Source organism: Amphibalanus amphitrite, unplaced genomic scaffold (genome assembly GCF_019059575.1).
Source record: "Amphibalanus amphitrite isolate SeventyFive unplaced genomic scaffold, NRLGWU_Aamphi_draft 001421F_arrow, whole genome shotgun sequence".
Taxonomy (NCBI): Eukaryota; Metazoa; Arthropoda; class Thecostraca; order Balanomorpha; family Balanidae; genus Amphibalanus; species Amphibalanus amphitrite.
In genome coordinates, this window is record NW_024882914.1 from 31,811 (window position 1) to 58,444 (window position 26,634).

Consider the following 26,634-nt stretch of genomic DNA (forward strand, 5'->3'; position numbering starts at 1 on the left):
TCCCAAATGATGAGATCAAGTGACCGGCCTGACCTCAGATGACCTTTATGAAAAAGCTGAGATATACAAGCTCTGATTCTTTGAGTGGCCACTACTCGTAAGTCCTAAAAGTTTTATCTCCATGCGTAAGACTAGCTCAGTTGGTAGAGCGTTGGACTCCGCGTGGTGAGAGCACGCGTTCCCGGTTATAACAGTCCGGGTTCGAAACGCGACGGGCGCTCGACATTTATGGGCCTCCTGACAAGTATGGCTGCGGTTGGTGGCAGGCCGTAGCCAGGCGAAGTCAGTGAGGGGACCGGCCGTGCGCGGCTATGTGCGCACGTTAAACTTTGGACTCTAAATTCTGCCATAGAACCGGAATTGCGCGATCGGAGGGTAGACGGCAGGGTCACCGCAACCAGCTTCGCTTAGCGGTGGCTCTGTCGTGAATTCTTCCTATCAAAAGGTTCGAACTAAATTTATAAAAAATAAGAGTTCCTGGCACTGAGGGTGTTTCCAACTAGTGACGCTTTAGGACCGTGCCGAGGTTCACTTATGACGTTAAAGGTCAGGAACCTAACCTATCAAGATATAGTTGGTGTCACAAGATCCGTCATCAATCTAAGGCCAGGTAGGTATGCTAGCATTTAGCTGTTTATCGCTAACACGTTCCGAAAAATCGCGAAAACCCGTCAGGCGAGGTCCACCCCCAGTAGCTGCTCCAGAAACGACCACGCAATCGCCTCTCATGTGACACAACCCTTACAAGAGGAGTCTGTGTATATTGCACCTCGGCGGCGACTGTGGCAGCAGCTCCGCTGATCATATAACATCGTCTTTCGGCAGGCCCTGACGGGCTCTCCAGTCTACCCATGGCACATATGAGACAGGTCGCTCCAGGCGGCGCAACCTGCCACCGTCACAGCGCTGCACGTGTCGGTGGCACCAAACTTATTCCGGCCATCGACAGCGTCACGCACACACACGCACACATACCCACACAGACCAGCGTCCAACAGTGCCTAGTTGCTTGTGTGTCAGGCTCGATAACATTACGTATACCGCCGCGATATCAAACATGTGTTTAATGTGCCGGTGGACACATAACTCTACAAAACATAGTCAGCTCCCTCTGGGAAACACCACCAACATTGTGCCTCCTCCCCACACAGCATCCAGAGAGCCGATCGATCCCTGCAGAACATGACAATACCATCGACACACTGCCACTGGCAAGACGTTACAGCTCCGTCTTAGGACGGCTACACACCATCCATGCCTCTCATCTTAGTTGAGTCAAGTCACAGCTCCCCGACGCCGCCACCATTGGATAGGAATCCGAACACAGTATGCATATATAGGGTGACTTTGCATCGCCGCATCGCACAGCGATGCATAAAAGGCCTCACCAGCCTCTGATTTGCACTTTGCTTCACAGGCTCGCGCACAGAAGATAAAGCGCCTTTTGAACGCTCCCACGCGCGCGTGTGTGTATATATAGGTGGGCTGTCTCTCATGTCCCGAAAACGCATGAGGGACGTTCACGTTCCACTACTGGAGGAGTCACAGCTCTCTCAGATCGGGTGTTTTTCCAGCCCGCCGTGCCCTTAGGACGCCCGAGGCCGGCCCGCGGCGGCGGACGGCGGTTAGGGCGCTCCACATAGGGCGCACGCTCTATGGCGAGCGCTCGTCTACTGCGACCTCACAGCACCGCTCCCCGGGGCAGCTACTCACTACTTGGGGCCGAGTCTCTCTCATATAAGAGCGGCTGGTCACCGCCACACCTCCCCTTTCATGCTCCGATCCCACCAGTGGAGTAGCACGGGGTGGTCCTTCCCAGGGGCCTCCTTTCGCCCCTCCCTTTTTCCTAGTGAAGGGTGGATCAGCTTTTGCTCGCCGCCCTGCGGCTTCTGTGGATCGCCGGCAGTCTCAGCGGCACAGGGTTGTTCCGGGTGGTCCAGTTCGCACGTGAGGCCCGTTTCACTGCCGACAGAAGCGTGCTGGTGCCGGTCGCACCAGCCTCACGCCGACCTGAGACTCCATGCCAGAGGCGCCGGCGACGGGCCGCCTCCTTGGTTCGCACTGCGCCCGCCAGGGGCGCTGCAGCTGCGGCCAGCGCGTCACCAGTAGGGCCCGCCTCCGAACTCGTCCCCCCAGCTGGAGAAGCAGGACCAGTTGTCCACCTGGGCGCGGTAGATGTCCCGCGGACCGTGCTGCTGCGCCTGCGCAGACTTCTGGCGACTGACGCCGTAGTTGGCACCGTTGTTGTTGTCCCAGAACTCGCCCAGAGGACAGCGGAAGCACACGCAAAAATCGAGACGTGACGTAGTCGACGTGAGCGGCAGCTCGAACTTGAACCGGTCGTAGAGGGTGGCTCCGGCCGCGCCGCCGCTGGCCGCCGCCACGTACGTGGCTGCCACGTCTCGACTCGTGCGCCAGTTGTTCTCAGACACGCGGACGAATACCACCTTCTCGAAGTGGAGGTTCTTCACTTTGATGGTGCCGGTGAGCCGGTCCTCTGCCTCCTTGTAGACGGCGTGCTCCAGTGCCACGCTGTTGGCGTCCAGACGCTCGCAGAAGCGGCTGTAATCGGCCGCCGGCTGCGGAAAGTCGAGTCGGAACCGGGGCTCCTGCGGGGCTGACGAGGCCGCCTCGACTCCTGTGACGTGTCGGAGGAAGCGGGACGTCCAGCGCGGCGGCATGTGCGACGGCTCCCGCATCCGGCGGATCTGAGGAAGGGGGAGAACATGTCGTCAGTGAATGTGTCACAGTTGCCGATGGTGTGCGATCTAAACACATCGCGATCGTAAAACAATATGTTTGTGTACTTGTTGAGGTATATAAGGAAAGTCGACGGGAAAGTCATTATGTGCCCTAGGGTGAGCTACGTAGTCGGTTGTCAACGAGAGATAACACTTCCAGGAAATAATGGCACAGCACTGACACACACAATGATAGACACTGACGCCAACAGACGTCGCTCGACCGGAAAATGCGTCACATGATCTAAGCATGGATACGGTGTCGCATGACGCATTTGGGTGGGATCAAACATGAACTGCGTCGATATGCAACGAGGAACGGGTCAGTGACCGAATGTTCGCGAGCTGGAAGCTGAAATGTGGCGTGCTTAGATGCGATGGGCAGTCCAAACGTCCCAAAAGTGGAGTGCGCGCGTGACTGAGATATGAACTGATAGTTATATAAGACATCGTCTTTGCTATTCCGTACGCCAGAAATCCGCAGCACCCGGCAGAGCCAGCAGATACCTACAACACAGGGAAGGTCAAAGGGATGCGGATGCTTCAGCCGACTGACTGAAATATAGACCTGAAAAATGCATCACATGGACAAAGCTTGAAAGAAAACATCAGTTCATTGCTGTCATATCTATCTTCTAACGAAAACTGATCTTGATCTCGCCAACACAAGTCGGCGGCCGCCACCTCGAAATCTCGACTTCAGACGCTCGGTGCGGATCTGAGACGAGATGTAACTGTATACTCAGTCTGCAAGACAGTGTTATCGACTAGGGCTGATAATCCCGGGATCGGGATCCCGGGATCCCGGGATTGTATTAATCCCGAATCCCGGGATTAGAAGCATCGGGATTTCGGGATCCCGATATTTTCCGTACAGAAACATCGTTCATAAAGTGTAGCTGATAGTAGGTATGTAAAAAAAGGTAAGTGAGTAACAACGCATTACAGTGCAGTTTTATGTCCAAAGATCTTACTTACGCCGTGCAAAGTCGTTATGCACAAGTATTGGTTACATATATACCTAATTGACATTGTTTCACACCGTCTCAGCCTTCACAATGTGGCGAGAGACGAGCTCTCTCTCGGCTCATCTCTCGCTCCCCGCGACGTCCCTCGCGTACTCGGTTTAACAGATTATTTTGCACGATGACATACTATGCCGACTATCGAATTCGAGTCCATCGAGTGGGAGGAGGTCGGCCGTCTTCTCTGTGTGACTGTGGGAGCACGTCTGGTGGCTCAGTTACTGTCAGTGCCCCGTGGCTGGACGATCCATGAGGCTGGCCGGGCGCCCTGGGCATGGTTACCGTTAGTGAATAAATAATAATTATTAATTCCGTGCCTTTGTGATAAGCTATAGCTAACTTTGCCAAAATGTCGGATTTTGCTGAATTTAAAGGCAGTGCGGTGTGGGAACATTATCTAAGAAGTCAAGATGGCCACACAGCAAAGTGTCGTCTTTGTAAAAAAGTACTGAAAATATCTGGAGGTTCCACCAAAGGACTTCACGTCCACCTCAGGAGCAAGCATGGTGGTATGAGTGTTGCTGGACCATCCCGATCCGGAGAGACGCCGCAAAACGTGTCCGGCGAAGGTCAAGGTGAGAGCGCTAAAACCACGGCACCGCATCTAAAAGGAATGAAGACCTTAGATTGCTACTATGTTTCCAAAACGGATGACGACCTGGATGCTATCCTAGCTAGAATGTGCGCGAGAGATGGGATACCTTTTACAGTTTTCTGTACCTCACCGGACCTACGCGGACTTTTGGCTGCTAAAGGATATAAAAACCTTCCAACTAGAGCACTTCACGGATAGGCTTTTTAGGATCCGGCCCGGCCCATATCCGGCAAGTCATATCCAGATCCGCCCATTATCCGCCTTTCTTTGAATATCAGAATCCGGCCCACCCATGGCCCGTATTGCAGCCAAACTTCCAAAAAATATCCGTAATAATCCGTTTCACCAATAACTGGTTTCACCCAAAACTGGACTAACAAATGCAATCGGCTGCCGGTGACGCATGGGGTGGTGCAGGGCAGCATAATGGGCCCAGTGTTGTTCCTGGTGTTCTCCAATGACTTGTCACAACACGTGCCGCATGGGAGGCTTGTTATGTACGCTGACGATGCCCAGTTTATAGATTCAGACTCGCCAAGAAACCTGTCAGAGCTTAAATGCCGCGTAGAACAAACCCTGTCTGTAGCTCTCTGCTGGTTCACGCAAAATAGGCTAAAGATAAACCTTCGAAGACCGAACTGCTTATCTTGAGATCCTCACGCCAAAATGATAATGTCAACTTCACCGTCAAATTCGGCGAGTCGGAAGTCGTGCCTGTGCAGTCGGTGAGGGTCCTAGGCGTCAACATCGACTCGTGCCTGACGTGGGAGCAGCATGTGGCTGCGATCACTCGCCGATGTTACTGCGTTCTGATAGGGCTGGCCAGAATGCAGCGTCGTGTGCCGCGTGAGACAAAGCAGCTGTTGGTCGAGGCACTGGTATTCCCTCATCTGCAGTACTGCATGTGCGTGTGGGGAAGCTGCACAAAGACCCAAAAGCACAGACTTCAGAGGTGCATGAATTTTGGCGCCCGCATTGTCACTGGTCTTGGCTATCGTGAACACATTTCCGGGACACTGCGAGAGCTTGGATGGCGGGTGATCGAGGACATGATAACTGAGCGTGACCTGTGCGTCATGTACAACCTGAACCATGTCGAGAGCGCCCCTGAGCTTCTCCGCTCACGCATCACCCACCGCTCTGATGTGTCTGTGCGTGAAACGAGAGCGACACGTGACGGCGAGCTGGAGGTGCCGCGGGCCCGCACAGAGTTTGCCCGTCGGTCGTTCTTCAATCGGGCGGTGAGAGCGTGGAATAGGCTACCGCTGAGTGCGAGAAACGCGTCTTCTCTTCCTGTCTTTAAAAAGTGTATCGCAGATGCCTTTTAAAGGGTGATGCAAATGTGGATTGATAGGAAAATGCTTTTACTTGTGCTACATGACGTGGAACGCTGAAAACCCATTTTATGGATGTATTCCTAAATATATGATATGATATGATGATATGAATCTAAGGGACCAGACAGCCATGCATCTCATAGACCATCATGGTTCCAAAAACCATGCAAACATTGCATACATTATCCACTTGAAGACAAGTCTTGTGACAAGTGAGTGTCATAAAATGATGCCTATTACCTACTTTAATCAAACCTCTGCTGCCGCTTAACACATTAGGTTAATTTTTAACTTCGATGTTGAATGTTAAAATTTTGATCCGTTTTGATCCGGGTTCAACCTTCAATTCCCAAATCCGGCCCGCCCATATCCGTTCTTTTTTAACAAATTTAGAATCCAATCCTATCCGGTCCGCGGATTTATCCGTGAATAACGGATTTATCCGGCCCATGAAGTGCTCTACTTCCAACCCATCACAACACGATCCGCCGGCGTGTCCTCAAACACTGTGCTCGCCTGAAGTGTGACGTGAAGGCGAAGCTGGCCGAAGAATTGTCAAATGGCAAACGGTTCTCACTTACGATCGACGAGTATACGTCCCTGAAAAACCGTCGCTATTCCTGACTCGAAATATAAACAAGAAATACAATGATCAATGTCATTCATGCTCTTATATTTGTTCGGGGTGAAGGTGTATGCCTGGTATTGTGTTTATGATGGTAAGGATGCGCCATATACATACGATATTGCAAGAAAATTCTGCTTTGTAGACAGGTTAAAATAAAAACTGCTCAATCCCGGGATCCCGGGATATCCCGGGATTGCATTTCTAAAATCCCGGGATCCCGGGATTGCCAAAAAGTCCCGGGATTATCAGCCCTATTATCGACCCTTCCCACGCCTCAGGGACCTGTCGTCCGTGCTCAGACACCATGAAAGAGATCCGAACGACACACGAGTGGCGCTCCATTGGTGGAGATGAAAAGGCACGAGGAGAGGCTGGTATCGGGTTAAAACGGCATTTATTAGGAATCGATACCAAAGCGCATCGGATAAAAGTAGACTTAGAGGTCGACGAAAGGTGAGAATAGGGACAAGAAACATGGTGACTTTTCATCTGTCTCTCCTCTCCGTATGCGTACCTATTCATAAATCATAGTTAGATCTAATGCAAAGTTTCAAAGGTTTCACTCATTATTTGAAACTACGTTTCAAATAATAAGTTTGATTAATAAATTATGTATCTATATGACTCGCTGTTTGTCTGCTGAACGGCAGGGAAGCAGCCAATTTTCACCTCTAGGCGTCGGCCTCGGCTGCCACCTCTCACGATCCAACAAACAAGCCGGTGTGAGCTAGATTAAACCGGATAGACGACCGCTCTCCGCCTCTCTCTCCCTCTACCTGGCAGCTTCCCTGACAGATGAACGTTACGACGAGCCATGGCCGCCGCCGGGCCCGGCGCTCCACGAGGCACCGGACTGGGGTGGGCACCGGGACGGGGTGAGCCGCCAGACAGCGAGCCTGGCTCGTCTGTGACCACTACCCCGACCTACGGAAGAGCACCGCGAGTTTCTGGAGCGAGGCCGGCGACATCAGGTCAGGGGGCCATGCTGTCACCTGTCACACACCCCTGTTTCCAGAGGTGATGATAGCGCTGCACAAACATCAACAAATGGCCAGTGTTCGCTGACAAGGCCAATCAACGGTACCGGGCACAGATGCATTCCTTATTACTCATTAAACGGGAGCAGGATTGGCGATGAAAGGCCAGTGCAGCTGTATTTAGACAATTTAGATAACGGAAGATAACAGTACTTTCTCAGATGGAAGGCAGCTATGGGCGGAGTAGTGAAGACAGACTGAGGTTTGCAGGATGACAAAATTCATCGAACTAAAAACTGTCAAACCTTTCACCAAACTCGGATATATATAGAACAACGGGGGCATTCTTCTGCAAGCCGTCTCAGACACTCTCTTCCCTATGTTCCCATTACTTTTGATTGTATATGACCCCATCTGGGTTCTGTTAGCTTGCGAAACGTTACAGTTAGGTAAGCCACCCCAGTTTATGATAGCTGCTAGCTAACCCTTACCATACGTCGATGACACAATGTCATCTCACTCAGCTAGAGACCATTGCGCAATAGCCCTATGAACGACCCGCCCATAAATGTTTGAAAGAATCCATAACACACTTCCTCTCAAGGCTAGAATAACATCAACCCTTGGGAGCTGAGGCGGTGCACTGCGCATAAACCGGCCCAGAGACCAACCTCGTGACCAGTTGATATCACCCATCACCCAGTGCCCTTCCACCCCCCTGCCGGCTGGCCACCGGCGAACAAATTATGACCATCGGGTGGCGACGGCCCCGCTGATCCAGAATCAACAGCCGCACCACCGCCGGCGCCGCGGTTGCGACATCGTCTCCAGTGCAGAGGGCCACACAGGACAGACTCGTGACGCCCGGTCAGTGAGCTCAGGCCAGTGTTTGAACATGTCACCGCCCTGCGGCCCGTTGATCGCAGGGACGATCCAGCGGGCGGGAATGGCGGCGACAGGAGGCAAGTGAACGAAAGCAAACATGGGGACGATGGCCGAGACAAGAAGCGAAAACAGCCACCGAAATCCAGCCGTATTTGCACAGCCTAATGCATTCCACAAAAACGCCGGTGTTTTCAATTGAAGAAGTTGGAATCATTTCTCGTGAAGGACAAATATTTATCATTCCACAGTTTCATTAGTTTCCATGGTTGTTTAAAGCGTTGAGCCCGTCGTAGCTGTTTTTCCCCTCGGGCACGCTGCCATTGACCCTTCGACCGTCTGAGAGTAGGGAGAGCAGCAATCGATGACTGCCGCCGGGTCACTGTGCGAGCCAGCAGCGCATTCGAGCTCCGGTCTATCCAATATGGCGGCCCCACCTCCGGCACTTCATTCCAGCCACCTCGTAGTACGGAGTATTACCATCGCCAACAAAGGGAATGAGTTACACTCCCGGGAGCAATAGATAAGTCGATGCATTCACGCTGAACGGATGGCTAGCGTGGCTGCACACCATGAATAGACGGGTGAGATATTGCACGACGGTTCACATGACTGCATTGACTGCACAATGAGGCCTTGGGTCGCCTGAGGCTAGCGAGAAACTCATATGGCTACCGTGACTGAACTCGCAATGCCCAATCAATTTAAACCATCCACGCTACTGAAGTGTCTTAATTTAGTGAAACTCAAACACCATTAAGAGGCGGCATTCCATCTTACAGCGCAAACCTTGGCAAGTGAACAAATTTCGAACCATAACCAGTCACAACCAGAAACGGCAGACAGAAAACAGCTCCGTCAAATAAATAGCCAGACAGCTGCCCCTGTCCGTGCTATGCATTTGGCAGGCACCCAGCGGCCTGTCCCGTGGTCAGCCGTCGAATTGAGGTTTGGGCACCCCTCTCCCGGCCTGTTACCACCCAGATACTGGGGCGACCACGCCACCAATCGGGCCTGTCACCCGGTGTTTTTGAGTCAACACCGCCCGTCCGCTGCGCCCAGTGAGGTATGCGTCTGGGGAACGGAATAGCCGACACGGTGGACGGTGGACTGTGGACGGTGGGTGGTAGACGGTGGACGGTGGACGGTGGACGGTGGACGGTGGACTATACGGTGGACGGTGGACGGTGGACGGTGGACGGTGGACACTGTCACGGACGGTGGACTGTGGACGGCGGGCGGTAGACGCGGCGGGCGGTGGGTGACGAGCGGCAGTCGTTGGGAGGTGGCGGTGTTGTAATCTCCGGCGGCCAGGCCTCCGTCTGTCGCCAGCTCCCGATCGGCTGTCACATTTATCAAGCCAAAGGGGATGGAGTATGTGCCAGCGGCGGCGGAGAGCTGAGCAGCGTGGCTGTCCTGAGAGAAATTGCCGCGGTTCGTTTCACAGCCGGCCCTGAACCCCCGGAGAGTTCCTGCGCTACGCAGTACGGGTCATCGCACAGCGGCCAGGAGGCCCCCAGAAGATCTGCAAACTCTGCAATCCAGTACCCACTGCAACGTGCTGCTCTATCGAGAGCCGTGCGCAGAATAAGTGACCCTAATTTAGAGCTCACCCACCCCAGAATATTGGATAAGCACACGATACGGCTTTCTGGTCATCGCAAAAACGAATCGACGTAACCCGACATCTCCAAAGCTAAGGAAAAAACGAAACCCAACCTAACCGACCAGCCTGACCCGTTTTACAGGTAATTGCACCTCTTCCCTTGCACGGACTCATGCATAATTTAGCGAGCCGCTAAAGGACGTCGGTGGTCACTCATGTGGCTGTGAGCCGGTCTTGGTGCCCGGTAAGTGGCGTGCAGCCGACGTGCTCAGACTGGGAATCGCGTTCTTGAATCACGGACCCGCGGATCTAATGCAGCAGCCGGCGCCGGCTTGTCCCGGAGTGCCGCTTTGCCCGCCGCCCCCAGCGAGCCGGGTCATCTCAGTGCAACGGTGCACACTGCACAGTTCTTTCTGCGTGGTGAGGGGCTCTTAGTGCGTGCGTCCTCGAGGCTGGGTGCACGCACATGGCGGAGCCAGGCCCCGCGGCAGGCCAGAGCTCGGAGAGAAACTACGCAAGTTAGCAAAGTACAAAGTGGGGTGATCTTTGCATATTTATGTTAAAAAGGAAGGCAAGTAGGGCACAGAAACTACGCGTATTAAACAAACCTCATTCCAGCGCTCTAAAACTTTTCCACGGACATTGTGTGCCTTGTGTGAAAACTTGTGTCGGATGTTTTCAAATTATGAATATTGCCTCGGAAAACATGGCACGAGATCTTCGATATCCAGTAGGAACCAGTCTGTTTGTTTATACAAAGGTGATAAACAAGGTATCGCATCGAACAGTTATCTATGTTCAAAGATTGTGTGGGGTCAACAGTTCTCTGTCATATTTACACTTCTCAGATTGTTTCGGGTCAATAGATCTGTCATATTTACAGTTCCCAGAGCAGCTAGCAGCGTCCGAGAAAATAAATACGCTAAGCGCCTGTCGCTGAGCTGCTGGGTGGTTCGATTACTTCTGCACGCGGTACAGTCATCGCGCACATCTGTGCCCCGATGAAATTGCAGACTTTCGATGGATTGCACAATTTCATATTACACCCAGGTGGGTGACTGGTGACTCAGTGCGTCAATGTGCCTTCAGCACGTACTGCGTCGCGCCGTCGTTTTGAAGGTCAGTTTGTATCGATATGCAATTGGTGCAGCGCCGTTGCTATAAAGCGACCGAAGCACGCAAGAACAACATTTAACTGCGAAGTATGGGCACGCATATTGAACGCTAAATGCATGTAGCTCAGCAACTCGTTATGATTATGGTTCCATTGAAGGTAATCATGATAAGGAGTTATAGATAATGCTGATAGAGGAGCTGACGAAACAACGAATAATTATTTTGGGACAATGGACAGTGGACACGTCACACATCTAGGGAAATAAAAAATAAAAAATAAAATAAAGACAGACGAACAGAGACATTGACGCACCAGCTTCCTCACAATAACACATGATATCACACACAGCTCAAGTGACACCACGGGACGACACTTTCACCACCCCAATTCGAGCCCCATCTCCCCTCTAGCCCCCGCTCACCTGAACAAGTGGCTGTCCTCGATCATCAGCAAACACGACCCTCTTCTTATCCTCTCTCCTGCTCTCCTCAGTCGAGTCGCTGCGGATAATGAGGATCGATCGCGGCCGGTCCGCCGAGTCCTCCTCCTCATTCTCCTCCTCATCGTCCTCTTCATCCTCCTCCTCGTCATCAGAGGGCGGCGCCGGCGAGCGCCTCTGGCAGTTGATACGGTTGAGGAGGCGCGGTCGCGGCTCGGACCACGGTGACCTGCCGGCGCCCCGCTGCAGCTCTGAGAGGAAGTCGGGCCCCAGCAGCGGCGAGGACGAGAGGAAGTCGGCGCCCAGCCGCGGCGACGAGGACAGCACCGGTGAGGAGCTCAGACTGTAGAACTCCATGTCTACAGGAAGAACCAGCGCGCCCAGCGACATCTGTGGGAAGAAAAGGCAAACGGTAAGGTCAGAGGCTTTCGGCTAGCGCTAGAAGCAGGTGGAAAATGCGATAGAAATAGAGCCATTTGGTGATATGGGGCATCAGATGGTAGCTGTAATGGATTGGTTTCAGTCTTAGCAATATCAATGTAACTTTGGTCAGTGTAGCTTATATGGCGACAAAACAAACGTTGACGAAATGAGTGTTAGGTCACGTTTGAACACCAGACGGTGCAAGTTCACCGATTGAATGCACATCAACGACGTTATATAAGATGTTGAACAGATCCGGACTTCTATAAACATAACAAAGTTGCATAACCTGTTTCATCAGCATCATTCCACGAGCATAATAAAGCAGATAAAAATATAATGGGAAAGGGCCAGAAAATAATTCGGTGCTAAGGAGATCAGCTGGAAAACGATAGCATTTGGCGAACCTCTGAAAAGACCTGCCAAGGAAAACAGGGGCGACATGAATGGGGAGCCAACTTGTAAGCCAAGCCCGAAATACCGACGAAGAGCCCAGATTCTCCGGCCGTGTATCAAAGGAAATCTCACCGTCGTTGGGAGGTGTTTTCCCTAGATCAAAGGCAGATGGGATGAGGCTAACATGACACGACGTAGAGCCGTACAGCCACGGACGCCACTGTCGGCCCTGGACGGCTGTTTTGGTCACGAAGGTCATGCAGACAGCTTTCCCTGACTTCTATTTTCACAGATTATGAGGTAGATAACTGCCACCCTCACAACAGGCAGCTGAGGTCCAGTCCATCCCAGACACAACAGACGTTAGTGTTGGACCGGGACGCGGCTCCACCGCGCCTGACCCAGACAGTACCCAGACAGTGCAGCTACGCTGTCGACGACCCCGTGACCCACCGTCTGACCTTTGACACGTGTCTCGTGACCCCTGGTGAACGGAGTACGACCCCGACACACGCGGCGAAGGCAGGGTCAGTAACCGAGAAGGGAAACTCTCCGCGACGACGAACTTACTACTATTCTCATCAGAATCTACTGAGATCAATCATACAAACCTTGGTCTTCTATTTTGATGCTGCTCCAGCGAAGCAATGAGAAGCATGGGGTAGCAAGTGGAAATTTTCCATTACATCCGCCACGCGTGAGGCGGCCGGCACGTGCAACGCGCCAACACGTGACCATGATAGGGGTAAACGTTGGCAACTTTCCAAGATGTCGGCGGATGCTTCCAGTTTCGGTGGACGTGAGGTATTGGGTGATGCCAGACACGATAACAACTTTGGCTCATGGGTCTGTTTTGGTCGCAGCTATTCTCGGCTGGCTCCGTGTCGCCATCGGCTCTGACGCGAAAATATGGCAAGGAAGTATCTAAATAAGAGGAGCAATATTTATTGCTGCTCAGTTCAAAGGCAGAAATAAACGAAAAATGGAAGAGGGAAGTGACTGGGTCAGTCATAGAATGGTTTCGCAATTTTGTTTTCTGGCATATCAGCGAGACATATGCTAAATGGTGTTTCGCATAAAAGTACGAGTGTCTTTTTGTCCCAACATCACACAATCACATACACAAACTGACGAGCAGCTGAGATCGGGGTCATATATCGCAGTTCCGCGTATCTCGACGGAGGCCATATTCGGCAACAAAAACTGCGGCAGCCTTGGCCGAATCTCGGCTCGTTCGCGCACTACATTGCATTTCAATGCGTGTTGTTGTGCACAGTCTGTCGCTGCCGTATCGCATGACGAGCACCCGGTGCCGCTGACGTTTTGACAGGCAGTCTGTCATTCTTTTTATCTTTCGCAACCACAAAAGCACACATCCGTCCGCAACCACAATAGCCAGGAGCCAGGCGTCGACTCACTATGAGCGGTCAGCAGGTCAGATTTCCGTACGACCACTACGTGCTGACTACCAAACACAGCCGCGCTGACCTTTGGCGGCTCAGCCCTGAAAGACCAGCCGTCAAATATGTCAGTCACAGTTGCCCGAGTTGAGCGCGAACTGCCAACTTCAGAGTTTGGTAAAGAGCATCGGGCCATGACGCGCCATGCAATAATGCTTCAGTGGATGTCATCATTTCCGTTGGGACTTCACCCGATTATGGAGAAATGTGAGGCGTAAAATATACAAATCCCTTATCAGTCCGACACAAGCGCGTGCCACTACTGAGCAGCTTACAACGATCCGGCAGTCATTGTATGCATATCATCGGGAGGTGCCCGGCCCGAGAACGAACAATAGCAGACTGCATAATGAAACGGCGCGGCTCTACAGCGTAGATCTCTCGTAGCTGACGGGGGTGGAGCGGAAAGATATGCGATTAAATAGGCTTGAAGACACGGCCGACATAAAAAGGCAGACAAACCTGTTTGGGTTCACGAGTAAGCGAATAGCAGAAGCCGGAAAAACACGTATAGAAATTCACTTGCGGGGTGCACCGAACAAATCATCGCACGCATATCCACAGCATCTCTTGTCGAACTGGACCTGGGGAGCTCGCAGGCGAGGCTCTTTGAGATTTGATAGTATCCTTGCTTCGTCATTGTGCATAGGAAGGAGGCGGCCACTTCGGCGGAGTCGCGGGCCAAAAGGGCCCGAGAAGCCCGTCAGTCTCCTTCAGTCGACCTCGACCCATTTCTGGCGGACGCAGCTCAGGCGGGGCTGCCAGAATCAATTATGCAAGAAGCTGCACATAACGGGCTTGCATGCGGTGCTCAGCTGAAAATGTCGCATATGACTGGACAGTAGATTCAGTGAGGATATGATTTGCGGTTCACATCTCCACAGAACACATGCTTTATTTCAACTCGTGCTTTATTGCTCTGCCCGCTAAATGCCAAATTTTCGGTCCATAAGAGATCAGAGCATAGCTCTTCCACGGCTCTGCAGTCTCTGCATTAGAACCAAATCTGCCACTCAGTGCAACAAGTGGAAAATCAGTCAGAACGGCCGGAGATTGTGCGTCTTTAGAGGGATATGATGTCCTTGTGAATCCTAAGTACGACAAGAGAAGAGCTTTTAGAGATTGGCTGGGAGATTATCGACCACATTCGGGCCGCTTTTGACTAGAAGTGGTAATGATGTCTGGCTGCCTGGTTTTACTGGGATGTCTGGATAGTATCCCAGCAGTCCTACGTGATTCAAAGATGATGTAAATGATCGCAATGAAATCATAGGATGAAGAGGGTCACTGAACCCCCAGTTACTAAATGCAACGATTCGCTCAGGCTGTATCAGTCCCCGTATCAAGTTGCAGCGTTCCTTAGAATCTGCTATGATCACTTCCTCGTTCAGCACGAGTAACGCCATTCCATCATAAATATTGAAAGGCAAAAGCAAATAAAATGATAGCCAACATCTTGGAAAGCATGCATGTCTCACATATGTGTCGCATTTGGTTACGTGATGGAAATATTTTATAAGCTTGTGTTGTCGCATTAGGGAATCTAAGATCTTTGGTTCAATGGAAAATTCAACAGCTGAGCATAACAAGTAATTTCATTGATGTTGGATGAGTCATATTAATCGAAGTTTGACTTTGAAAAAGGTACCACAGTGTGCCCTAAAGCCGTTCACCTAACCCAGGAGCTACTGTTCAGGACTGGACTCAATGATACAACACTTGGTGTCACAACAGGTACTCGGATGGGATATCGGACCTTCATGGGTAATGTATGCGTCATGATCATTAACAGCTTCCGTTATGGGAAAAAGGATTCAACACACAATGACTACACCCTACACATGTCATAAAAATAAACACTTTAAAATAGACAAGCCCATAGCTTCCGGGCTTACTGAAATTAAGAGGACCAGCATCGTACAGAGTGGGAAGTGCCAGCGCTTCTTGGGACTGTGTAGCATTTGCTTGTCAACTATAAGGAAACGCATTTGTTCACCATGACACCCACCTCACCTCTCGTGAAACAGTAGAATAATCCGGCTTGCCCAGCATCTCTTATCGACGCGGCCACACTCGAATAGATCCACTCATGGAGACAGACGACCAGTCAACCAACGGTGTCAAGCGTTGTGCGTCAAGTCGTGAAAAGATTCACCGTAGTCTTGCCTAAGCGGATGATAAAAGTTCCAGTTCCATGTGGCGAATAGAAGCACGTCAGCTCGTAGTAAATCTACCATACCTCACACCATTGGAGAAGTGACCGGCACACGTCCACAGAGCGGAGCGATGAGGTCCGCACCGGCGCAGGTCCCCGGTCGAAATGCCGGCCGGCCCGGCGGTCCCCGGACGCCCGCCAGCGCCGCGCGCAGCCGTCACAACTGCGCCATAAGCGCCACGAACGCCACCGGCACGCTGCAGACGCCGGCGATATCATGACGTGCCTCCCATCGGCGGCCGCCCGCCCACCCCCGCCGTCCGCGCGCCGCCTGGGAGCCCTCCAAAAACAAATATTCGGGATCGTGTCCGGTGGCGGCGGCGGCTGCCGATGGTTGCACAACCGTCCCACCATCGGCGCCCAGGGGTCAACCAAGGACGACGGTCGTCGGTTGGAATCGGACCGCCGCCTTCTTTCTAAGCAATCCGGTGTTGTTTTGGTGACAGCGCTATTCCTTTGATTGTGCACGCCATGCATTGACGGCTGGCAGCTCCTGTCTGGGACAAACAATGCCGGTTTTTAGGCGAGCTGTGCACGAAACGGCAGCTCAATAGAGTGAGTGATTTGCGATTTTGATCGCCACCTGACAAGCAGTTCCCATTTCTCCGTAGTGTCTTCCTTCCTGGTTGGTTACAAAAAGCCGGAAGCCATCTTTATTCCCACTAATTTCGTCTTGTGGCGTATTTTGCAAGAAACTCAGCATGATGTAATCGACCTTCGTTTGCTTCGGACACAAAATCACACCCCGGCATCGCATCCTGTGATGGAGCGCAAACCGGCTCTAGATATATATCAGATCAGTCTGCTTGACATCAGTTGACACTGCAGGCACGGTCGAACCGATAAACAGAGCAGAAACTGACCGCGGCAGGCGGTGCCTCAGTTTGCACCATCCATTTCTCTCGACAACTGACCGCTGACAGTGGGCGGAATGTCATCAGAAGCTATCGCGTTACCATGGGAACACGATACTACAAAGCCAGCCATGATTGTGTTATTTAGAACATCAAACAGGCCTGCTTTGGATATCTCGCGCTATCACATAGCGACGGACGTGAAAAAAAGCTAACCCAGTGACCAACTATACACTGTTCGCAAAAACTACGTATCCAGACAGCTTAACATAAGCAAACGCAGCATTTTGCTAGCTGTTATTAAGAAATTCCGGTTTAATCCGGAACAAGGACGGATGTCGGACGGGTATAGATCACAGTATCACACCGAACTCAGTCAATGTTCCACTGCGCCCGGGGGTTTGATCTGAGTGATAGCGGCGGTACCGGGCCCGGAGCCCGAGGGCACTGACCGGAACGGAGGAAGGTCGGTCGCAATGACCCGCCACCGGCGCGGACCGTTACTCAGTCGTTACGTTACGTCGTTACTGTGCCAACCAGCGGCCAGCGGGCCAGCCAGCAGGCCCTGACACACATGGCGGAATGAAGGATAAACATGTCCGGATCGCCGGCCGCCAGCGCCAGAGAGGGCGGAGAAAAAGGACGTGCCATCAATGGAAAAAGTAGACGTAGTCGTCTTGTGTGCCACTTGATGACCCCAACCTCATAACCTACTTCAAGCAACATATTTGCACAAACAGCAAGCGTCACATAGACGAGGCTAATTACAACCTACCCTACAATTCAATCGATAATGCGAAAACATTTCCGGCGAAACTGCCACAATAACTCCGTCAACCATGTCACGCTGACAGTCAGACCCTCACCGTCGACAACCTCATCGACATAACACTTCAATGTTTACCGACCCTTTGGCTGGTGGGGGGCCGATCACGTGACCCGCCCGTGCCGTGCACGCGAGCCACCCGTGCTGTGCACGGGGTACTCTGCCTCCGGCTCCGGTAGCCCCGGTGTCGGCTCACGTCCGCTGATCTGAGGGGTGGGCGGGCAGAGCAGGTATAACGGGCGCCACACCCCGGGGGAGAGGGAGCGGGGTAGGGGTAGAGTGAGACGTCGGTCCTCCCCCTCCTCTCGACACACGGAACAGCCACATCAAGGTCGGGTGAAACCCACGGTCGGTCAGGTGTGGGCCTCCGCGGCATGAAGGCTGCGGGTTGTGGCAGGATTTGGCGACAGGGCGGGCGGACGGAGGTAGCGAAATTGCTGCCGACAGATGGCAGCAGTAGTGGTCGCCTGAATGTAGACTGTACCGCATGGCCCGCGGCGGACGCATACCATTTCGCAATCGCATTCCATAGCAGGGGTGCTCGCGGTATTACCGGATAGCGGATATTTATCATGTAGAGCCTCATTTAGAGTAGGAAACTGGAATGCATCTTATACCTGATTTCCTTTAAAACAATTTGACAAGGGAAATAGGGCTAATGATACAGGAAAATGCACGGCACCACGTAAATGTGGTAGGTCGCCAAACACTTCAAGGAAAATCTTAGGACTAACTCTGCGACATGCAATAGACATGCAACCTTTAAGCTACCATTACAATCTTGGCGTGCTTCAGAGGCTCTAAAAAAAACACCGTCTAAAATTCCTGGCAGCATTCGTGACTCCTGATCTCGGGTCGCCGTGACACGTGCTCGCGCCCTGTCGGAGCCGGACTTGAACCGCTGTTCAGCTGTTCGTTGGTGCATCGATCCCAACGCGGGCCCGGCCCACTAGCGACGCTTCCATCGATCGCCGTATCTGCGTCATACCGACCCCCCCCCCCCCTTTACCGCCGCTCCAGACTTGAGCGGCGGCGCAGAGAATTCAAGGTCGCAAACGACGAGTCCCAAAGGATGAACGGAGATGGGGAGAGAGGGCGACGAGAGTAGAAAGTGCATTCGATGGTGTAATGCCGGAGAAGGGGTAAAGTAGGAGAGGGAGAGAGAGAGAGAGAGAGAGAGAGAGAGAGAGAGAGAGAGAGAGAGAGAGAGAGAGAGAGAGAGAGAGAGAGAGAGAGAGAGAGAGAGAGAGAGAGAGAGAGAGAGAGAGGAGCACAGGATTGACTACAGAGTAGCTGGAAGAGGGGTGGAGCGGGTTCCATCGAACCGAGGCGGAAATGGCCATCCCAAGGCCGCGGCGGGGGCTCGTCAGGACGACAGCTGGTCTGATCGAAGATTGTCCGTCGGATGTGACGCGCTGACGAGACAAGTTGCACAGCTCCCAGATCCGGCGTGTTGAAATAGAGAGACCCTGCAGTCTGCACTGTGCGGAGGACTGCGGACGGATGGTGCTTCCGGCGGAATGACGGCACGTGGCGTCCGTCTTCCGCAGTCCACGGTGGGGGGGGGGGGGGCGGCTACCGTCCGCACACAGAGGGACAGGGAGATTGATGACTGGGGAGTGGACAGGTGACCAGAAGATTGATCGGCCTCAGTAGCTAGTAGCTACCATCATAAATGGTTAATAGTGCAACAAATCATACAATCATGTCCATGTCAATATGCACGCTAGAGCGGTTGCAACGTTGAATTGAGAAGAAGCTAGGCAAAACATTGAATTTTTGTACAGTTTTGTGCAATGCGAGGCCAACAATTTTTAGCAGGGGGGGGGGGCAATTACAACGTTTTGGATTGATTAAACGTTGAACGCTTGAAAAGCATCCTCTAGTACTTTACTGGTATTGTCATCAATTGTTAGTTTACCTACCGGCCAAAAACAAACACCAAAGAGCCGAAAACCGTCTGGTGTTCATCTGCAGAGTCTGCATGATTTTGAAACCCACGTGTCGGCCAGACATCTGCCTCTACCGCTCTGCCAAAAAGTAGTCACAGGTGTCTGTCGATTAATCGAAGACGGATGTTTTTAGTGGACACAGGTCAGCGGCCTCCTGTCCACGATCCAGCCAGAGGTGGTGATTTTTCGTCAGACATTCCTTCGGCAATTAGTCGGTTGGCACCAGAAGCGCGTCGTGGGCTGGACGAAGATCATCAGACTGTCGGACAATTTCGGCTCCTGGCTCGATCTAGCCAGCTAGGATGAATCGCAGAGGGAGGCAGCGGTGCGGGGTCGCAGAGGGGGTCGGAAGGCGCGGGGCCGCAAGGCGCGGGGCTGCGCGACGCGACTTTGACGCGACCTCTGTGACTCGGTCGCCCATTCTGCAACAGCCAGGTGACAGTGTCTCTGAGGTTCATCCGGTCGGACATACGAACGTCCTTGCCAGGTCACCTGCGCGGTGGCGGCGATGGCGGCGCGGCAGGTCATCCAGGTGGACCCAAAGGCCGGTGCGAACCCCAGACGAACAGTACGCACTGACCCAGTTGAGCAAAGCCGCCGCGTTATTCGCGGGCCGGCGGTGCCAGCCAGGGACGGCAGGCGGCGGGCGGTGCAGGACGGTGGGCGGTGGGCGGTGGGTAGGCGGAGGGTGCGTTATTTCTGTCCGCACCGATGCAGACTCACCCTCCTCGACAGCGGATGTGCTGACGCGGCCTGTGCGGCGATACCGCTCTGGGAATAACCGCGATGCCTGGTGTCCGGTCACAGTTCGCAATAACGAAGCCACTTTTGGTCTGGTTGGCGCGCACGTGGACGACAATGAAAGGGCAACCGCAAGCAGAGGAGGGTGCATGTGGCTTCATTAGACAAAGACATAGCAGGCCCTTGTTTCCATCGAGCTGCGTAATGATCCTGCAAATTTCGCCGCATAAGGAAAATATGATATGCTAGGCAGTGAGTATTGGTTTGAATTGCAAGAGGGAGAATGGAAAGCTTCCTTGCAATATAGCGCCTATGGGTGCTTCCCTATAACGTCGCAGTTACGAATACCAATGCATGCATATTGTACATTGCGACACCAGCTTATTTACACAAAAGGAAACTCGTGTTCTGCATTGCAAAGTTACATAGGATGAACGAAAATGCCCCGCAGCCTTATTGGAACACCTCACTTCATGGTTATTCAAGTCCCCGGCCCTTGGCTCAAGAACATGCCGCTGCCAATAGTGCATTATCGATTTTTTTCCATCCACTGCATTATGCACATTCGGTTGTGCTGTTTAGAGCCAGACTCAACTACCTCGTCTCATGACGTGGTCGCATTAGATAAGCAATCCTCACATGCCAGCCAAGCGGGGTAGTCCTGGGATGCCGACTGGAAGCTATCGACCTGACCTGGCGTGAGGCAGACGCTGTCAACTGCGCACCACGTGTCTGCAAAATAACAGACCCGTAGCGATGGGGGCGGGATGGGGGTGTGGCTACGGCGCACATTCGGCGGTCCCTGCACGTGGGCTGATGCAAGCATTGGCAAATGAGTTAAAGTAAATTCGTGGGAGCTTTATAATGTAAGTAAATATCTTCACGCTGGCGCGATGTGTGTATAAAAACCAAGACGGGTTTACTAAAGCCAACATCAACAATATCGTGATTAACGGATATGTTTACATTTGAATGTAAGCTGGAGGAATATTCTTAATAGCGCTTTGGAATGATGCGTATTGGATATTGTATATCGTCAGTTAGATCATTTTTGCAACAACCGCGCTTGCAATGGCTTGATAAACTATCCATATAACATTCAGCTATTGCAATATGATTATATAAGAACTTCACAGTCTCTATTTACCCTACATTGTATTGAGCATTAAACATCCGTCCTTTTACTCCAGGTTCAGGCATAAGTGCATGGGCGTGTGATGTCCCACCCTGTTCCTAATTCAAAACTTTTAAAACAAAGAAAGTTCAGGGTTGACCAAATGCAGCCGAAGCCACTGCAAATAGACTCCGCCCCTTTTGACGTCAGACCGAGCACCCTTGCCAAAGTCCTGTTGCGTAGTTGGTGGGGAACTCGTCACTAAGGCCAAGAATACCCTGCTGCTGCGCATCTTGCGTCGCGACTGGCAGGAAAATGTTTAATGAATGGGAATGAACCTCGTTTGAAATTTAATGTTTTAATGTTTTACGAACAAAGCATTCATGGAATTCTCCTGAGCTTAACTCAATGCCATTATATTCACATTTGGCAGGACAGATAACAGACAGAAATTCACCTCCAGTATTCTAAAATGTTTTGCAAAGGTAGGCAGCCATATACAAAAACCCTCAATGTATCGCCAATCACTTTTTTATCAATTTTGAGTAGATTCGTCAAAAACTACACTATTACCATGTATGCGAGAGCACAAGACGCATGTAACTGCTCACACCAGCACGTCAGCTGGGACGTTGCACGTCCCACTGCAATTTTCTACTTTGGTGCGTAAACAACTCTTAAATAACCGGCAAATTGGTCTGCGGTAGGGGCAAGTACATCCTCAAAAGCAGTAAATTTGCATTTAGCAGCCTGAGGCACCGAACTAATCGGCTGGACCAGTGGCAGGACAGGGGAATGGAGCACTGAAGCACCGGTAACGGGCCTTTTGTTGGCTTCCTTGCCCCAGTTCGCCATCGATTAGTGGTTGAAACCACGTCACCGATCAATAGCAACGTTCAATCCACAGAATGTCCACTGCGTAGTTCAAATGCACTTAAGATCACGTAACAACAGCCCAGCCACTGGGTTGTGTCATGCGAGTTAAATTTTGTCACACGCTGGTTGGATAGTAGAAATTGGAGCGAACCAGCGCGGCCCGGCGGGCTGGTAAAACTACAAATGTGGAAAGCCGAATTTCCCACGTTTACTCTACTCCTGAGACCTAATGGAGCAGTCCGTGGGACAGCTGCCCGGGTTGCTAATAGTGCCCAGTTTATCACCACTTTCTCAGGGCTGAACAGCAAGGGCTGCCGCGACGTCGTGCGGAACACGGAGTGTACAGGACGCCTGCCCAACAAGGCACTGGCAAAGCGGATCTTACAATGGGAGTTCCTTGATCATGCAGACGCTTTCTAAGTAACTTCTTACCCGAGATGCCTTATAAGTTGTCTTTTCTCCTGGGCTATTATGTTGAGGCTGATATTTGAAAGGAATATGTTGGGCAAATGGTGATTGCAATGGTAACTGGTCAGTGGTCACTGGTCAGCCTCGATATTATTCAATAGAAATATCCATCTGACGTATATGAAGCCAAACACTATTGGTAATAAATCAGTCATCACCATCAGAAACTTATGTAACGATGCACGCGTTGGGCCTCTCAGGCATCAGCCTGACCTCGTCAAGTTCCAGCGAACGCCTGCAGTGACCCATGCACTGAGTCACCTCTCATGGGTCATCCCTCCCTGATCACGCCATGTGCATAATGTCCTATGTGACAGCAGGCCGCCAGCCAGTCTGAAGCTAGGTTAGTGACAGGAAGCTCCGAGACGTTTCCCGAGGGACATGTTTAGCGCCGTGGCTACGAGCCAAGGACACTCGGTTCCAGACAGACACACACGCGCGTCCCGATCCTAATGGTTTGGTGATCGGCGATCTGATAGAGGCGCTGGATGGATCCGGGTCGGCCAAAGGGTTGGAATGGGGTAGCAGGGCAGGGATAGGTGAACAAAATATTTGTTGGTAGGCATTGATGGGAATGGATGGGGGTAAAGAGCTTTCAAACTAAATGGAGTTTGACAGTTATCGATTGCAATTAACGTCTCCGTTTAAAATAATGCTTAAAAAGCTATAAATGGCAAATAGTTTAACTACCAAAAAGCTATGATTTTATTTCATGGTTTGATTTCGAATGATGCGAATTCGATGTTATTAAGTTAACAAATAATTTCGTTAGAAAATGTCAACCAAAAGCATCCACAGAACGGGCGCAGCAAGCAAATACCTATGGCTCATCCTTTGCCGTCAGGGTTGAAAGTGAAAAATAAAACACGGAGAAAAGCTTTACATAACTATTTTTGTTTCATAATTCAACTTTTAAAGGAAGAGCACCAACGATTTTCTTACGTAACCTGTCTGCATGGTGAAGCAATATGTGACGGCAGCTGTCACGTCTGACTTTGAAAGCAGTGTCAGAAAATAACTCCGACTGGGTTGTCATAGGACTTCTTAAATGCTTCCTCGAGAACCTTTTAAGCTCCCTTTCAGCACAAGTAGGGCTTCTTGATCACTTGCCAGGTTTCACAAGCCAGAAAAGGCTGTAAAACGTTCACTGCTAACACGATTCATTCGTATCCGGGCAATCGGAATAATCTTTCCTGGAGAGAGCGGGTTTTAAAGGAATAATTGCTCTTTACAACCAGAGACTGAGCGTCTGTCTCATTTTAAGTGCCGTTTAAGGCTAGAATCTAGGTTCTTGGAGGGAAAGAAAGTCGGGCCTCAGGTTCTGCTGGATGTGGACACAAGACACAAGCTTAGGAAACCTTTTATGTTTCGGCAGCCGGGACCGTTTCACAAGACATGCTGTGCAAAAAGGGCAGTGGTGTCACCCTAACCATCATAGCGGGATCACAAAAGTCAAAACAGACAGACAGTAGCCGTCCTCATGCAACAAACCATTTTGGAAAGAGCAAAAAACAAAAAATAGCTTAACTCTTAAGCATGCAATCTTGATCAACTTGATAACATTCACCGAATTTCGGCTAACACCGATAGCTCAACTCACCGATAGCATGCAGGGCAGACCGGGTCACCGCGCTGAGAAGAGGTCGCCGTCGTCGGCGTTCGACGGGCGTCTCGCCGTTTCGAGTCGCACCCACGTATCGCTACAGTCCGCCCGTCTACGCTCACGGAGTTCGACTCGCGCTGTGCGCTGGCCGCGCCGCGCCGACCGGCCGCCCGCGCCGGCACTCTCCCTCACAGCAGCCACCAGCCGACGATCACGTGAACGAGCCGCCCTCGACCAATCAGCGGCCGCCCTGAGCCGTCCGAGCGGCCGCGCCGCCGTGGCTGTCCAGCCAAACGCACGCGCGAGCCCGGCCCCCCAGCGGAGAGGTCTGTTACCATGAGAGCCGTCGGGGGGCATCCGATTCGGGGGAGTGCTGAGCGAGGGGCGACTGTTTGTTATTTCGCTGTTTTTCGGTGCTGTTGACCCCCAGACGGTGCTTTACTGAATGACCCGGTGGGTGTGCGTGCCCGACCCCTGGGACCGCCTCTGCAGGTCACGTGTAGTCGACACGTGCGGCGGCCGGGTAAAAAATCGGCTGACCGCCGCGGAGACTGTCCCGGCGTTAAAGGGCTGGCTCGCTCGGGTCAGCGAGACGCCCGTGCCAGGAATTCGGTCCCTCTGCGTCACTCATGGGGCGTGAGAGGGGGCGGGGTCGCGGCTCGAGGGGGGGGGGGATGGACGCTCCCTCAGCTGATATCCAGCTGACAGGCAACACGACAAACAGGCTCCGCCCACTTGTGTGACGTCATGTCGTACGACACATGCCGGGAGGCAGACGGCGCACGCGCGTGAGCTAAATCAATCATACGCATTAATTAACCCAGATTCTTCAATTACCGCCGATTTTCTATTGATCGATAATCGATGCTCTCGATTCACAGCTTCATCTGACGTATTACTGCGACAGATGAGTGCCATTATCTAACAACCTGATAATTACAATGAAGATTAAACACTGGGCACTGAACAGCGCCGACTCGGGAAAACTAGCACATTAATTTTACAGAACTGCATATAATGAACGAACTTAATTACGTCTGTAGACAACAATAGGTTCCGCACAGTTGTGTGCATAAATGTTTCTTATTGCACAGTTAACATAATCAATTTTTTTAAAGTTCTATTCAACTACGCATTTATGAGAAGCTGCTCTTATGAATTTAAAGTCATCAACGATCAACCATTAGGTACCTCACCATTACCAGTTGCTGATTTCGAAGCGGTTAAATATTGAGCGTGTAGGCTCTAAATCTTACATACGTCAAAAGCAATGCGTACATTTGTTGATCATTGAAAAAAAAATGCCTGAATATTTATTCTAAAAAAACAAAGGTAAGCTAAGCATTGGTTCAAAAGGAATCAATCCTTTCAAATATTGTAGGCATATCAGAAATCTGACTATTTTTTCTATTGAAATTTGCAACGAACTTATAAAACTACTCACTGCCATCTGTTAATTCGTTTACTCCTTTTGACGGACATTAAGCGCCGCCATTGGTCACCCCTGACGCTCAGACTTGGTCTTTCGGCAGCTCTGATCACCTCTGGCCCTGTGGGCAGCGATCGATAGCTGTAGCACACTCGTGATGACGCGAACTGAGACAGGGACTGATGGCAGGGGCGGGGTAACCAGCTGTGCAGACGGCTGACGTTGCGTCAGGGCCGCGGCATCACTCATAGCAGCACCTGATGCAGTCGTCACGCAGTCACCGCAAGGCGCCAACTCGCCAGACCTTCACTGTAAAAATATTCACCTATTTCCTAGCTATCCGGCCACTTTTCACTAACAAAATTAGAGTAGACCTCACTTTTCACTAACAAAATGCGAGTATACTGCAAGTCTATTCGCATTTTATTAGTAAGCGAATAGACGAAATGCGAAATGCGAATATAGACGAAATGCAAAATTCCAGTTGACTTCACTTTTTACTAACAAAATGCGAGTAGACTGCAAGTCTACTCGCATTTTGTTAGTGCAAAGTGGCCGGATAACTAGGAAACTGGAAATTAGTAAACATTTTTTACAGTGTTGTCTTACCAAAGTTCTATCTGGCATATTTTGATGTCTTTTGGTCGAAATCACCAATAATTATTTCATTCGCTCATCATTTGGCATTTCATTGAATTAAAAAAAAACATTTTTCGCTTACTAGGTTCAGTGAGCACATTTTAACACATTTTTAACACATTTTTTTATTAATTCAGTGAGCACATTTAACCCGCGCCCCTTGGGGGGCAGAATCTGCCCCCTCCCGTTTTTCGCCAATAACTTCTAAACGCGTTACGCCAGCGACGTCAAACTTTCAGTACCTTATCATACATCAATTTGACACGTACCCTGAAAATTTGAGCGAAATCC

The 26,634-nt window shown here is 51.4% G+C and overlaps 1 protein-coding gene across 3 annotated transcripts; it reads right to left on the reverse strand.

The window, feature by feature from the left end:
• Positions 1–741: 741 nt before the first annotated feature.
• Positions 742–26,008, reverse strand: LOC122372939 (protein phosphatase 1 regulatory subunit 3C-like). 3 transcript variants are annotated; one of them, XM_043350623.1, is made up of 3 exons: positions 24,273–26,008; positions 11,330–11,737; positions 742–2,708 (listed from the first exon to the last, which is right to left on the reverse strand). In XM_043350623.1, the coding sequence occupies exons 1-3, from the start codon at positions 24,279–24,281 to the stop codon at positions 2,100–2,102; spliced, it is 1,026 nt and encodes a 341-aa protein (XP_043206558.1). In that variant the 5' UTR covers positions 24,282–26,008; the 3' UTR covers positions 742–2,099. The 3 variants fall into 3 exon arrangements, with proteins under 3 accessions (XP_043206558.1, XP_043206557.1, XP_043206559.1); XM_043350622.1 differs by lacking the exon at positions 24,273–26,008 and adding an exon at positions 15,640–16,096; XM_043350624.1 differs by lacking the exon at positions 24,273–26,008 and adding an exon at positions 15,635–16,060.
• Positions 26,009–26,634: the final 626 nt, after the last annotated feature.

Bases quoted from the DNA above. Each gene is read 5' to 3' on its own strand.
- LOC122372939 (XM_043350622.1), bottom strand. From the start codon at position 15,678: ATGCTGGGCAAGCCGGATTATTCTACTGTTTCACGAGAG. The intron at 11,738-15,639 runs GTGAGGTGGGTG...TTCTTCCCACAG, and splicing joins ATTCTACTGTTTCACGAGAG to ATGTCGCTGGGCGCGCTGGT. The intron at 2,709-11,329 runs GTGAGCGGGGGC...CCCCTTCCTCAG, and splicing joins GAGGACAGCCACTTGTTCAG to ATCCGCCGGATGCGGGAGCC.